The sequence below is a fragment of the Hibiscus syriacus genome, unplaced genomic scaffold, assembly GCF_006381635.1.
Source record: "Hibiscus syriacus cultivar Baekdansim isolate YM2019G1 unplaced genomic scaffold, ASM638163v2 tig00117034_pilon, whole genome shotgun sequence".
NCBI classification, from domain to species: domain Eukaryota; kingdom Viridiplantae; phylum Streptophyta; class Magnoliopsida; order Malvales; family Malvaceae; genus Hibiscus; species Hibiscus syriacus.
This window is the reverse complement of record NW_024063533.1, coordinates 1,806,592-1,820,716: the sequence shown is the minus strand read 5'-3', so window position 1 is coordinate 1,820,716 and position 14,125 is coordinate 1,806,592. Positions and strand designations below refer to the sequence as shown.

General features: G+C 33.9%; 1 protein-coding gene across 1 annotated transcript; it reads left to right on the top strand.

Annotated features, from left to right (window-relative positions):
* The first annotated feature begins 1,516 nt into the window (after positions 1 to 1,516).
* Positions 1,517 to 1,876, top strand: LOC120196866 (uncharacterized mitochondrial protein AtMg00310-like). The gene has a single exon (XM_039198561.1). It carries the CDS (start codon positions 1,517 to 1,519, stop codon positions 1,874 to 1,876), a length of 360 nt encoding a protein of 119 aa, XP_039054492.1.
* Positions 1,877 to 14,125: the final 12,249 nt, after the last annotated feature.

Below are 14,125 nucleotides of genomic sequence, written 5' to 3'. Positions count from 1 at the left end.
GGAGTAAGATTCTTAGGCTTGATTCGGGTATGGTTTCTGATGAGTCTTGTGAACAACGTAGGAAAGCACTTGTGGATCTTAAGGATATTATGGATAAAGATGAGAAGTTTTGGCTTCAAAGATCCCGTGTTGCGTGGCTTAAGGATGGGGATCGTAATTCTTCTTTTTTCCATGCAAGAGCTAATGGCCGACACAAAAAGAATTGGATCGAGGGGTTGGAGAGTGAAGGGGGGGTTGGTGTGACAAGCTGGAGGACATTTTTTGTGTTGCTACAAACTACTTTTCCTCTCTCTTTCGTTCTTCCGAAGAGGCTCCCGACGAGGAGATTCTTCAAGCCATTGTTCGATGTGTTTTGCCTAGTGATAATGAGTTGATTTGCCGAGACTTCTCTGCCGAGGAGGTCACCATTGCTTTTTCTCAAGTTAATCCCTCGAAAGCTCCAGGATTCGATGGCCTTTCAGGTCAATTTTTTCGTTATTTTTGGAATATTGTTGGATGTGATTTTGTTAATCTTTGTCTTAGCCTTTTGAATGCTACGATGGATTTTAATTATGTTAACCGTACTATTATTGTTCTTATTCCCAAGGTTACTAGTCCAAAATTAATGAAGCAATTTAGACCGATTAGCTTATGCTCAGTCATCTATAAAGTTGTGTCAAAAGCTATTGTTAACCGCCTTAAACCATTGATGCATGTTTGTATTGTCGAAAACCAATGCGCGTTTGTCCCTGGTCGTCGTATCTCCGACAATTTTTTAGTGGCTCATGAACTTATCCATTATCTTAAGGGGTCTAAAAATGGCCCTAATAAGGGCGCTGCTATTAAGTTAGATATGGAGAAAGCTTATGATAGAGTGGAATGGGGATTTTTGTTGGATGTTATGCTTTGTATGGGTTTTAGTTGTTCCTTTGTCAATCTTATTCGAAAGTGTATTTCCACGGTCTCTTTCCAAGTGCGTATTAATGGTGTGTTATCTGACTCTTTCATTCCTCAGAGGGGTCTCCGACAAGGAGATCCCTTATCTCCATATCTATTTCTGTTTTGCGCTCAGGGACTTTCTGCTTTACTTCTTAAGGCCCAAAGGAGGAATGAGATTAAGGGCATTAGAGCGAGCATGAGAGGGCTGAGGATTACTCATTTGCTGTATGCAGATGATAGTTTGTTGTTCGTGAAGAATTCGGTTGCGGAGGTGCACAAAGTAAAGAGTATGTTGGCCCAGTATGAGAAGACTTCAGGGCAGAAGGTGAACTATGAGAAGTCCAGCATTTTCTTCAGCCCGAATACCCCCGGTGTGGATAGGAGGATCTTCTTAAGTGAGTTAGGAGTCGTTGAGGCCCCGGACCCGGGGAATTACCTTGGTCTTCCTCTTGCAGTAGGGAAAGGCAAATGGGTGGCTTTCAATTTTATCAGAGATAAGACAGAGAAGAGGATTCAAGGATAGACTAATAGACTCATTTCTTTTGGAGGAAGAGAAATCTTCATCAAGTCTGTGGTTCAGGTTCTTCCCGCATATGCCATGACATGTTATCTTCTCCGGGAGGGTGTTATTGATGATATTAAGTCTCAAGCTAGATCTTATTGGTGGTCTGGAAAACAGAATACCAGAGGTTGGGCGATGGTTGCATGGGATAAGATTTGTCGTTCCAAAAAATTTGGAGGGATGGGCTTCAGGGACCTTAGTCTGTTTAATGTTGCGCTTCTTGGGAATCAGATTTGGAGACTTATTCAGGATGAACATTCTTTGGTTTTCAAGGTCCTTAAAGCTAAATACTTCTTGCGCTCTTCATTTTTTGAGGCAAAACTTGGGGCTAGATATTCTTATGCTTGGGCGAGTCTCATGAAGGCCAAAGAAGTGCTCAATGATGGTTTTTTCTGAAGAGTGGGCATGAAGAGCAAGGCTCGTATGTTCGAGGATAAATGAGGGGACTCTTGCCCTATTCATTGGAACAAAAGATATATGGATCATGCTGAACAGCTTGTTAGAGTTGCGGATTTTATGATTCCAGGGTGTGCGAGGTGGGATGAACATAAGGTGGTTAGAGTGCTACGGATGGAGGATGCATCGCAAGTTCTTAATACGTTGATTGCTCCAACCTGGGGTGATAGATTACTGTGGGTCCATCATAGTTCGGGATGTTATTCTGCTAAGTCGAACTATAATAGGTTGAAAATTCAAAATAGCCCGTCTTTGATTGCGGAAGGCATTTGGAACGATGTGGCTAAAGCGAAGGTTCTCCTAAAAATCAGAATTTTTGGTTGGCGCATTTGTCATGAAGCCATTCCCGTGAGATCCAAAATTAAACAAGAAAAACTTGGAGATGGCGTTTGCCCTCTTTGTCTTAGTGATCTGGAATCGATTATGCATGCGATTAAAGATTGCCCCAAATCAAAGACGGTTCTTTTATTGTCGGGTCTTCCCCCCGAGATTGTTGATTGGTGTGGAAACTCTCCTCTCCTTTAGTTGTCATTTGTTAAGTCCAAGATGAATGGTGAAGGATTTGATTTGTTTCTTGCTTTGCTTTGGAACATTTGGAACCGACGCAATAATTTTTGTTCATAATGGGGAATTGTAATCGGATAGGGACATCATTATCAATTCTTCGAATTTGATTGGGGAGTATAAACTTGCTTCAAATCCTATATGGAGTTCAAATGATGATTTAGTTCTTCGAAGACCGCGTTTCTGGAGTAAGCCTACCCAGGATGAGGTTAAAATTAATGTTAATGGGGCTTATTGTAAGGTTTCTCGAGTTGCGGCGGTTGGCATAGTGGCTCAGGATTCGCATAGAATGGTTATCGGGGGAATGGATAAGAAGATTGATCCTCCGTTTACGGCCGAGTCCACTGAAGCAGTTGCTTTTGCTGAGGGTATTCACTTCGCTTCCGAGAACGGTTTGAACAATGTTATTATCGAAGGCGATGCCATTTCGATTGTTTACAGGTTGTCTAATCAGGTCACTAAAAAGACCCAGGACATCTCTACAATTGGATTGTTGCTCAATGAGGCAAGACTGATTTTAGCTGACCTCCCTTCTTTTAAAGTGCACTATGTGTGTAGGGAAGCTAACCATGTTGCCCATTCTTTAGCTTAATGGGCCTTATCAACCACAATCCAATTTGGTTTTTCTTGGATGAACCTGATTGTATTAAGCAATTTGTAATTGATGATGCTATTGGAATATAAGCTTTTATTCCTTCAAAAAAAATAAGTTAATAGACGAAAATAAAAGATAAGGACCTTATGTAAACATAGGCCCGCTATAAGAATAAATTATTATACTCTAAATGATGGTTCTAAAACTCCATTAGATTTAAAACGGGTTGATCTAAGTGGTAAGTAATTTGATGTCGCTTAAGTAAGTTTTGAATTCAAGTCATTGTGTATGCAGAAAATTTTCGTTGGGAGACTCACCTGCCACAACCAGATATACGACTTGGATTGATTCAAATTAATCAAGGCAAAACATTGGAAATCAGAAGAGTAAAAAAAATACTCCATTAAGTATGTTACATCCCTAACTCTAACATAAAATCTAACAATCTACTCACAAATAATGTTGAGCATTATAAAATTTAGTGGTGCAAAATTACTTTACTATACTACAGGAATTATATAAACATAGTAGACAAATTTTATCATATAACATGCAATTTTGCCATTTATTATAACGTTGAATACAAACAAGTCATCAATTTACCATAACTATAATGAAAGTTTACTACTATAAGTGTGTTGAAAACATTTTGATGTTTTGATATAACAAATTAAATGTTATTGGATTTCAAGATTTTCTAATCATTTTCAAATATATATTCGATCAATCTATTCGAATATCAAAATATTACTCCAAGTTTTTTCAAAATGTCTATTTAAAATCCTTACTCAAGTGTAAAAATGTGTTTTAATCTTTTAAACAATTTTACAAAGTATTTCAAGCCTTAATCGAGCCAAAAGTATTTTCTTAATAAATCTTAAACTGAAAAACCAGATTGCCCAGATGGTACTGATACCCGCCAATGAGGGCACCGATACCCCCATGTAAGATTTGGCTCCGAGAAATAACAGATTGCTCGGAGGGTACCGATACCTCCCAGGAGGTACCGATACCCCCTATCTCATAACGGTTCGAAATATTTAAATTTTACACAGCAAGGAACCGATACCCTATGCAGGGGTACCGATACCCCCCAATGCTCCAAGTTGTTTTATTAATTGTTTTCACACACTAACGGCTCTATTAACTCCACTAATGATCCCCAATGTTTAGAAATGATCCAAGGATTATTTAAACAAGATTAGAAGCCATTGATCAACAACAAGAAACAACAATCAACAAGAATTGAGAGAGAATCAAAGAGAAAACATCAAACTCATTGTTTGAGCACTTCAAACCTATTTTCCATTCAATATTCATTTTGCTTTCAAGAACACCACTTGTACTCAATTGTATTCATTCTTGAGTGTTCTTTCTTTGTTCTAGAATTGTGTAAACAATCTACCTTGTGAGGTTTTCCTTGTAAGTTTACAAATTTGTGTATTTCTCTTTGAAAAAGAGTGTGCTCAAGAATTTGAGGTATAATTCTTGAGGGAGTTATAAGATTACTCTTTGTCCTGAAAAGAAAGAACAAATTAGTAAATTTGTTGGAAAATCCTTAGTGTGGATAGCTAAGGTAGTGGACGTAGACTTTGGTTGAGAAAGTCGAACCACTTTAAATCGATGTGCAAATATTTTCAATTTTCTGCAAAAACTTCCACCGAAATTTTTATTGCCAATTCACCCCCTCTTGGCATATTTCGTCAATCGATTAACTCAACAATTGGTATCAGAGCCTCACTTATTTGAAGGTTTAACCACCTCTTGAATCAATTCAGGAAGAGTTAAATCGATAAAGATGGTGTCCACTTCCGGTTCATTCTCCATGGAAGAATCCAGACCAATTGACGTGCCTCCACACTTCAATGGAACAAATTATCGTCATTGAAAGAAGTTTATGATGATATTTATCCAAGCATTTGATATGGAAACTTGGATGATGATCGAGAAAGGATATTCTTCTCCTACGAAGAAGGCAAAGAAGTGGAGTAATCAAGAACGGAAGAAAGCTCAACAAAATACAAAGGCTATGCACATGTTGTGTTGTGCAATTGATCCTAATGTATATAAAGGAGTTTCTTCTTGTTCAAATGCTAAGGAGATGTGGGATAAGCTTGAGGAGATCTATAGAGACAAGAAAGAAGAAGAACCAATAAAGGTGATGTCTCTATTACATCTCATAGAGCCAAATGTATCTTCTAACTCAAATAGATTAAATTCAAAATCTTTTCATGAGTTATAAGATGCTTATGATGAATTATTTTCGGAGTTTGAGACCATGAACTCCAAAAACAATAAATTGATTTCTAAATTTATAGCTAAAATGATCTTCTTTTGAAAGCTAAAACTGATTTAGAAAATCAAAATGAAATGTTGAGAAATGAGTTAGAGCTTTCAAAAACGAAATCTGAAAACTTTGAAAGAGAAATTTTCAAATTAAACAAACTTCTTCTAGAAACGAAAATGGATTTTGAAAATCAAAATGAAATCTTGAATAAGGATTTAAAGATTTCAAAAATGAAATTTGAAAGTATTGAAAAAGAAAATTTCGATTTGAAAGTTAAGCTTGAATGCTTAACAAAAGAAAAAGAGATTTTTTTAAATAATTCATCTAGTTCAATAATGACAATATGTTCACATTGTCATTATCATGGTCATAAGGAACATACTTGTCCTTTAAAGAAAGGAAAACGATTTAAAATTAGACAATTATGGGTTCCAAAAGGAACAAGAGGCATCAAAACTAACATTCAAGGATCCAAAGCAATTTGGATACCAAAATCTACTTAAATTTATCTTGTAGGTGTGTGGGAGCAAATTGTGATGAAAATGACGATATTCAAGATGCTCTGGCCGCACATGAAAAATGAATGGCTAACCTCTAAACTTAATGTAATTATTTTATTTGGTTGCTCATTTAGTTTATGCATGCATGAGGTTTTAAATGTTGAATAATTCTAAATGATTATGTTTTATCTCATGTATGTTGAAAAATATTGTATGATGAACATAGTAATTTTTGGTAATGTTTTATAAACTCTAGTTCATCATATTAATTTTTGGTCAAAATTGTTTTTAAAATGTAATTGATATCTCTTTAACAATTGATATCGATTTTTCAAGAACTTTGGTTTTGCAAAATTTTGACCTTAAATTTTTCTTAATGTTTATGCATAGATCTTATTTTTTTAATAATATAAAGTTTTAATGTATAACATTTTCAAAAACTTTATTCATGTGTTCTTAATCTCGATAATCGACATTGTATAATGTTTTATTTGTGAAAGGGTTAAAAGCATAATCTTTTGAAAAATGAATTTGATAAAAGATACAATGTCTTATTTTAAATTAATGATTACAAAATTGATTGACATTGCATCCATTTTGATTATGCTTGTTGGTCATAAAATAGGGACATATATATGATGCATTTTGACTCTATAGATATGACTAATTTTTGCCTAGTTGCTAAGGATGAACATGATAGTTGGCTATGGCATAGGAGACTAGGACATGCTAGCATGAGTGTTTTACAATGACTAATTCAAGGAGATTTAATTTGAGGGTTGCCAAAGCTAATATTTGATAATGATAAAATCTGTGATGCTTGTGCTAAAGGAAAACAAAAGCGAATTTATTTTAAATCCATTAATGACATATCCACTAGTAGAGTACAATTGATACATATAGATCTTTTTGGGCCATCTAGGACTACAAGCTTGGGTGAAAACAATATGCATTTTTCTTGGTCGATGATATACTTGGGTTCTATTCTTAAGTACTAAAGATGAAGCATTAGAAAAATTCATCACGTTTTCAAAAGTAATCCAAAATAAAAAAGGGTTACACTATAACTAGTGTTAGGAGTGATCATGGAACTGAATTTGAAAATCTTGGATTTACTAAATTTTGTAATTCTAATGGTATTAGCCATAATTTTTCAGCACCTAGAACTCTCAACAAAATAGAGTTGTTGAGAGGAAAAATCAACTCTAGAAGAAATGGCTAGAACCATGCTTTGTGAAAATAATTTGCCAAAATAGTTTTGGGCAGAAGCCACAAATATCGCTTGTTATGTTGTAAATCGAGTAATGATTAGGTCAATTTTAAAGAAAACTCCATATGAAATTTTCAAAAATAAAAAGTCTAACATTAGTTATTTTCATCTTTTGGATGTAAATATTTTGTTTTAAACAACGGTAAAGAAAATCTTGGCAAATTTGATGCTAAAAGTGATGGAGGAATTTTTCTGGGTTATTCATTAAATTCTAAAACTTATCGGGTATTTAATAAAAGAACTTTAGTTGTAGAAGAATCTACACATGTTGTTTTCGATGATAATCCCCTTCCGAGGAAGGATTCTTGTGTTGATGATGACGTAGGTATTATAAACACAAATGATGTTAGATATGATTTTGGATAACCATCATCAAAGGAAGAAACGAAAGATGAGGAAACTCAATATTCTCTCGAGAATCCAACCATTGAAGAAAGGGAAGTCTCTTACCCAAGGGAATACAACTATGTCAAGGATGGTGAAATATAGGTGATCCATCCAAAGGGGTAACAACTCGATCTTCTATTAGAAATATATGTAATTATGTTGTATTTATTTCATGCATAGAGCCTAAGAATATTAAATAAGCATTAAATGATGAGCATTGGATTATGGCTATGCAAGAAGAGTTAAATCAATTTGAGAGAAGTAGAGTATGTACATTAGTTGAAAGGCCTAGTAATAAATCTACTGTAGGTACTAGATGGGTATTTAGGAATAAGCTTGATAAAAGTGGTAATATAGTGAGAAATAAGGCTAGACTTGTTGCTCAAGGCTATACTCAAGAAGAAGACATAGACTATGATGAAACATATGCTCCCGTAGCTAGGATGGAATCAATTAGAATGATATTAGCATTTGTATGTTTCAATGAATTTAAATTGTATCAAATGGATGTTAAAAGTGCATTTTTAAATGGTTTTATAAAAGAAAAGTGTATGTGGAACAACCTCCTGGTTTTGAAGATTCAAAATTTCCAGATCATGTTTTCAAATTGACAAAGGCACTTTATGGTTTAAAACAAGCTCCTAGAGCTTGGTATGAAAGACTTTCAAACTTTTAATTGAAAAAGGTTTTTCAGAAGGGAAGGTTGACACTACATTGTTTTTAAAGCATAAAGGTAAAGATTATTAGTAGTTCAAATTTATGTTGATGATATAATATTTGGTTCTACTAATGATACTCTTTGCTAAGAATTTTCTAAGCTAATGCAGAGTGAATTCGAGATAAGCATGATGGGAGAGCTCTCATTTTTATTGGGACTCGAAATCAAGTAAAAAAAAGATGGCATCTTCATCAATCAAGCTAAGTACGTAAATGATATGCTCAAGAAGTTTGGACTGGAAAATGGGAAACCTCATGCTACTCCAATGAGCTCATCAACAAAGCTTGACAAAGATGAAGGAGGTAAATGTGTGGATGTTAAATCTTATAGGTCAATGATTGGCTCTTTGCTCTATTTAACCGCAAGTAGGCCAGACATTATGTTTAGTGTTTGCTTATGTTCTAGATTTCAATCATGTCCTAAGGAATCACATTTACTAGCCGTTAAGAGGATCTTTAGATACCTTAAGGACACTCCTAGTTTAGGACTTTGGTATCCTAGAGACTCTAGCTTTAGCTTGCATGCTTTCTCCGATGCAGATTATGGAGGATGCAAAATAGATAGGAAAAGCACCTCCGGTACTTGCCAATTCCTAGGAAATATGTGATTTCTTGGTTTTCAAAGAAACAAAATTGTGTTGCATTATCTACCACTGAAGCGGAATACATTTCAGCAGGTAGTTGTTGTGCACAAGTTTTATGGATGAAACAACAACTTTTTGATTATAGAATTGAAGTAGGTACCATACTTATCAAGTGTGACAATACTAGTGCTATTTGTCTCACTAAAAATCCCATCCAACTCTCTAGAACTAAGCATATTGTAATTAGACATCATTTCATTAGAGATCATGTCGCTAAAGAAGATATAGTTCTAGAATATGTTGATACTTTGCACCAATTAGCGGATATATTTACAAAACCTTTAGATAAAGAAAGATTTTGGACACTTAGGAGAGAATTAGGTTTGACCAACCTACCTTGACTTAGTGTTTAAAATAAGTTTAGAACTTTTAATCATTTTGGAAAATGCTTATAAAAATAACACTTTTGATTGCATTCTTTGCTATTAGTTAGGGGGAGTTTATGATTCTTAGTGACAATTAATTATATGTTCAAATAATGTTTAAAGATAGATTTACATTGATTGAACATTGTTAATTTTTGTAATATGAGTTGCCAATACCACTAGAGCTGATCAATTTAGCTTTATAAGTGTTTAAAAATATATTTTTGGACATTTTGGCGTAGGAGGTATCGATACCCCCTTTGAATGGGTATCGATAACCTCACCTAGGGTACCGATACCCTCCATGGGTTCTGGTTATTAAACGCCAGAAGAACCCTTTCTCTCAAAACCCTCTCTTCTCTCTTACACGCCGTTCCTCTTCTCTTTCTCTCTAACAAAAGCATCAAATACAAGTCGGAATTACATCATTTTTCATCTCCTAAACCAGCTAGTATCATTAAATCGTGCAAAACATCACATTCTCTCTTAAATCCGAATTTTCAAGGTATTATTTCAAATACCTATGTTTTATTATTTTTGAACTTAAGACTAGTTTTAATTAGTTCTAGGATGAACAAATTATCGGGCTTTGACTATATGATGTTTTTAAACTATATTCTAAAACTAATTTCATCAAAAACACAAGATTTTTCAAGATTTTTCAAAATTTTTGATTTTTTTAAATCGAAATTTATTGTTCTTAATTAATGTTTTTGATTCAATTATGTTATTTACATGAAAACTATACGTATTATGACATTCAAACATTGTTTTCCAAATAGTTTTTCAAAACTTTACCCATTAGGATTCGGTTTAGAGAACCATGAATATTGAGGACTCATATGAGTTTTGAGATTGATTGAATTACATACATGTGTTTGAAATTTGCAGGTTACCTATTCCATTCTAATTCTTAAAACATGTCTAATCCTAAATGACATAGGACATCGTCTAGTCGCTCAAGTCAAAACCAACCTCCTATTTCTCATCCAAATCCAAATCCAAATGATCCAAATATGACTATTCTGAACTCTTGTTTTAACGCACTTGGTCGTAGACAAGATCTATACCATAGGTATCATACTTGTTTTGAGTCATACAAAATCCGGGAAGAGCGTATCCCTTCGATCCAAACTATGGAAGATATGAATTTTCAATATCTTCCTACTCTCAAATCCTGGAAGTTTGATAATCTCCTTAAACTTAACCATATTGTTTATCAACAATTAGTCTGCATCTTCTATTCTAATGCGGTATGTGTCCAAAACGAATGTCGATCTGAAACCATAGGTATTCGCTCCTATCTTTTAGGACAGTTCATTTTTGTTGACTCTGACACATTCACTACTCATTTCGGACTAGATAACTTAGGTTTATATAATGAAAATGAGATTGTAGCATCACCCTATAAGTCTAAGGATAGCGTTAGTACCTTACTATCTCATCACGATCGAATCTTACATTTGTTGATCTCTTAGTGGTTTCGATCATCCGGAGGTAGGTACTTCTCCCTTAGGAAAATATATATATGGTGGATACATTGTATTCATATAATAAGAAGATTAATCTGTCACAGATCATCTTTAGTGAGTTAGTAGATACCATAAACATTGTTCCTTCCAAGAATATAGAAATCTTGGTTTATGGTTGTCTCCTTAGTAACTTGTTTATCAAACTCGGTCTTAGGGTCAATCTTGATATTCCAATCCCTCTCCAAAACCAAATCAATTTCACTTCCTTAAAGAAAGTGGGATAAAAACATGATAAGGAAACTGGCCAGTGGGTTTATCGACCTACTGAACAAACTCCGGGAGCTAGTTCTTCAAGAGCTCCACAGGCACCGGGAGCGGACGATGATCCTGAGCTTCAACAGCTTATGCAAGACATTGATGAAGTTCCCGACGATGAGCCGGAGCAACACGAGGAACAAGCACAATAAGAGGATCAAATGCCTTCATTTTTTTTATCTTTTATGGAGACATTCGACTTCTGTATGCATCAATGGATTCACGGTTTACATCCATGGAGTCCCATTTATCTGCTATGTGGACTCAACAATTGGAGAATCAACAAGAGATTCGAGCTAATCATGAAGCAATAGATAATCGATTCAATGTTATAGACGATAGACTCAATGCACTTACATGAGATGTGGCCAATAATGGACACATCTATCTCCTCCCAATCCTCTAATGGAGTAGACCTTGCCTCATTTCGGTTTTTGCTTTAGATTTAGAACTTTGAATTGATAACCATTTTGATGTGTTTGGATTGGTTGTTTGAATTTGCTATGGATGTTGAATGTTTATCTTTTAATGCTTATATTTATTTGGTTTTATTTAAGGTTATGCATCATTTACATCATTTTAGATATATGACCAATTTTGTCATTTCACATTCGTTTATGAATATTGAATTTTGAAACTAATGGCTGACATTTCTCTCGATTGTGATCTTAGCAGCTTACGTTTTATTAATCTATCAATTGGTTTAAATTTCAAAAATTCTTGTTTAATAAACGTTTTATAGAGTCTTTTTGATTTAACAAAAAGGGGGAGAAGTGTTATAATAAGGGGGAGTAATTTCAAAATTTGATTTCAAAAATGATTTTCAATTAGAAAATCTTAAAATTACTAAAATGTTTTGTTATATCAAAAAGGGGGAGATTGTTGAAAATATTTTGATGTTTTGATATAACAAATTAAATGTTATTGGATTTCAAGATTTTCTAATCATTTTCAAATATATATTCAATCAATCTATTCGAATATCAAAATATTACTCCAAGTTTTTCAAAGTGACTATTTCAAATCCTTACTCAAGTGTAAAAATGTGTTTTAATCTTTTAAACAATTTTACAAAGTATTTCGAGCCTTAATCGAGCCAAAAATATTTTTTAATAAATCTTAAACTGAAAAACCAAATTGCCCAGAGAGTACCGATACCCCCATGTAAGATTTGGCTTCGAGAAATAACAGATTGCTCGGAGGGTACTGATATCCCCCAAGAGGTATCGATACCCCCTATCTCATAACGGTCGAAATATTTGAATTTTACACAACATGGAACCGATACCCTATGTAGGGGTACCGATACCCCCAACGCTCCAAGTTATTTTATTAATTGTTTTCACACACTAACGGCTCTATTAACTCCACTAATGATCCCCAACGTTTTGAAATGATCCAAGGAGTATTTAAACAAACTTAGAAGTCATTGATCAACAACAAGAAACAACAATCAACAAGAATTGAGAGAGAATCAAAGAGAAAGCATCAATCTCATTGTTTGAGCACTTCAAGCCTATTTTTCATTCAATATTCATTTTCCTTTCAAGAACACAACTTGTACTCAATTGTATTCATTTTGAGTGTTCTTTCTTTGTTCTAGAATTGTGCAAACAATCTACCTTGTGAGGTTTTCCTTGTAAGTTTGCAAATTTGTGTATTTCTCTTTGAAAAAGAGTGTGCTCAAGAATTTGGGGTATAATTCTTGAGGGAGTTGTAATGTTACTCTTTGTCCTGAAAACAAAGAACAAATTAGAAAATTTGTTGCAAAATCCTTATTGTGGATAGCTAAGGTAGTGGACGTAGACTTTGGTTGAGAAATTCAAACCACTCTAAATCGTTGTGCAAATATTTTCAATTTTCTGCAAAAGCTTCCACCAAAATTTTATTGCCAATTCACCCTTCTAGGCCTATTCCGTCAATCGATTAACTCAGCAAAGTGTCAACTAAATATATAATTAGAATATTTTTTATAATCATTGACATAAAAATTAGTCATGTAAGATCACACGAGGATCATACAAAGTAAATATTAAAAATATAATAAAAAAAACTTAAACAAAAGATAAATATAAATATATTTGATCGTATCGACAAACGAATCACAAAATGAGATCAAGCTACTAAAAAATCATTCGTAAATCCCAAAACTGAGTCGAGCAATGTGAGAAAATTATGCATAAGCACAAAAAGTGTATCCAAATCTAATATAGGTTCAAAACAAAGAAGATCAACATAATAACAAATAAACGTCATCTTGATCAGTCGTGACGATGTCAAATCCAACCACAAGAACAAAAACAAAAACAACAATCAATGGTTAAAAATATACCAAAAGACAAAAAAAATATCATAAAAAAAAAAAAAACGTGTCATCTCATATGTCAAAGACCCCTCCAATTGTGTTAAAAATAAAATGAGCTTTGGTTTGAATTATGGATCAAATGAATTTTTATTTGAAAACTTGCGGTGAAATTCACCTTAAATGTTTAAAAAAACTAACAAAAAATTGATCTCGATTTTTCAAATAAAGAATTATTAATCCATAATTCAAATTAAGATTCACTTTATTATTTTAGTAAAATTAGAGGGGCTATTTGATATATAAACCTTATTTTTAAACATTACATATGTATTGAGATTTTCTAGTTGCAGCAATGGCCTTCAGAAAACCATGTTGGTATAATTTCTTCTTGGAGAAAAAAAATTTGTGTGCACACAGAACAGACCAATCCAAACTCAAATGCGCTATACATGTGAATAATTTTACATGTTAACAGATTCCAAAATGAAGAAGAAAACCAGACATCTGGAAATGTCTTGTGTGGTTAAAAACCAGTCAAAGTCATCCTCAACGGAGACCGTTGAGATGTGTTCAGACAACTCTTAAGCCTCCTGCTTTGTCTCAACCCTAGCAGTTGCTTCAAGTTATGGAAAGCGAAAAATCCAGAAACTAAGATATATGTTTATTTATATATAACTATAACACACAATACAAGTACCTAACAACCAGTTGGTAAGCCATCTTCCAAACTCTTCCAATATTGGAAATTTGAAAACTTTTTATCTTTCT

Bases quoted from the DNA above. Each gene is read 5' to 3' on its own strand.
- LOC120196866 (XM_039198561.1), top strand. From the start codon at position 1,517: ATGACATGTTATCTTCTCCGGGAGGGTGTTATTGATGATATTAAGTCT.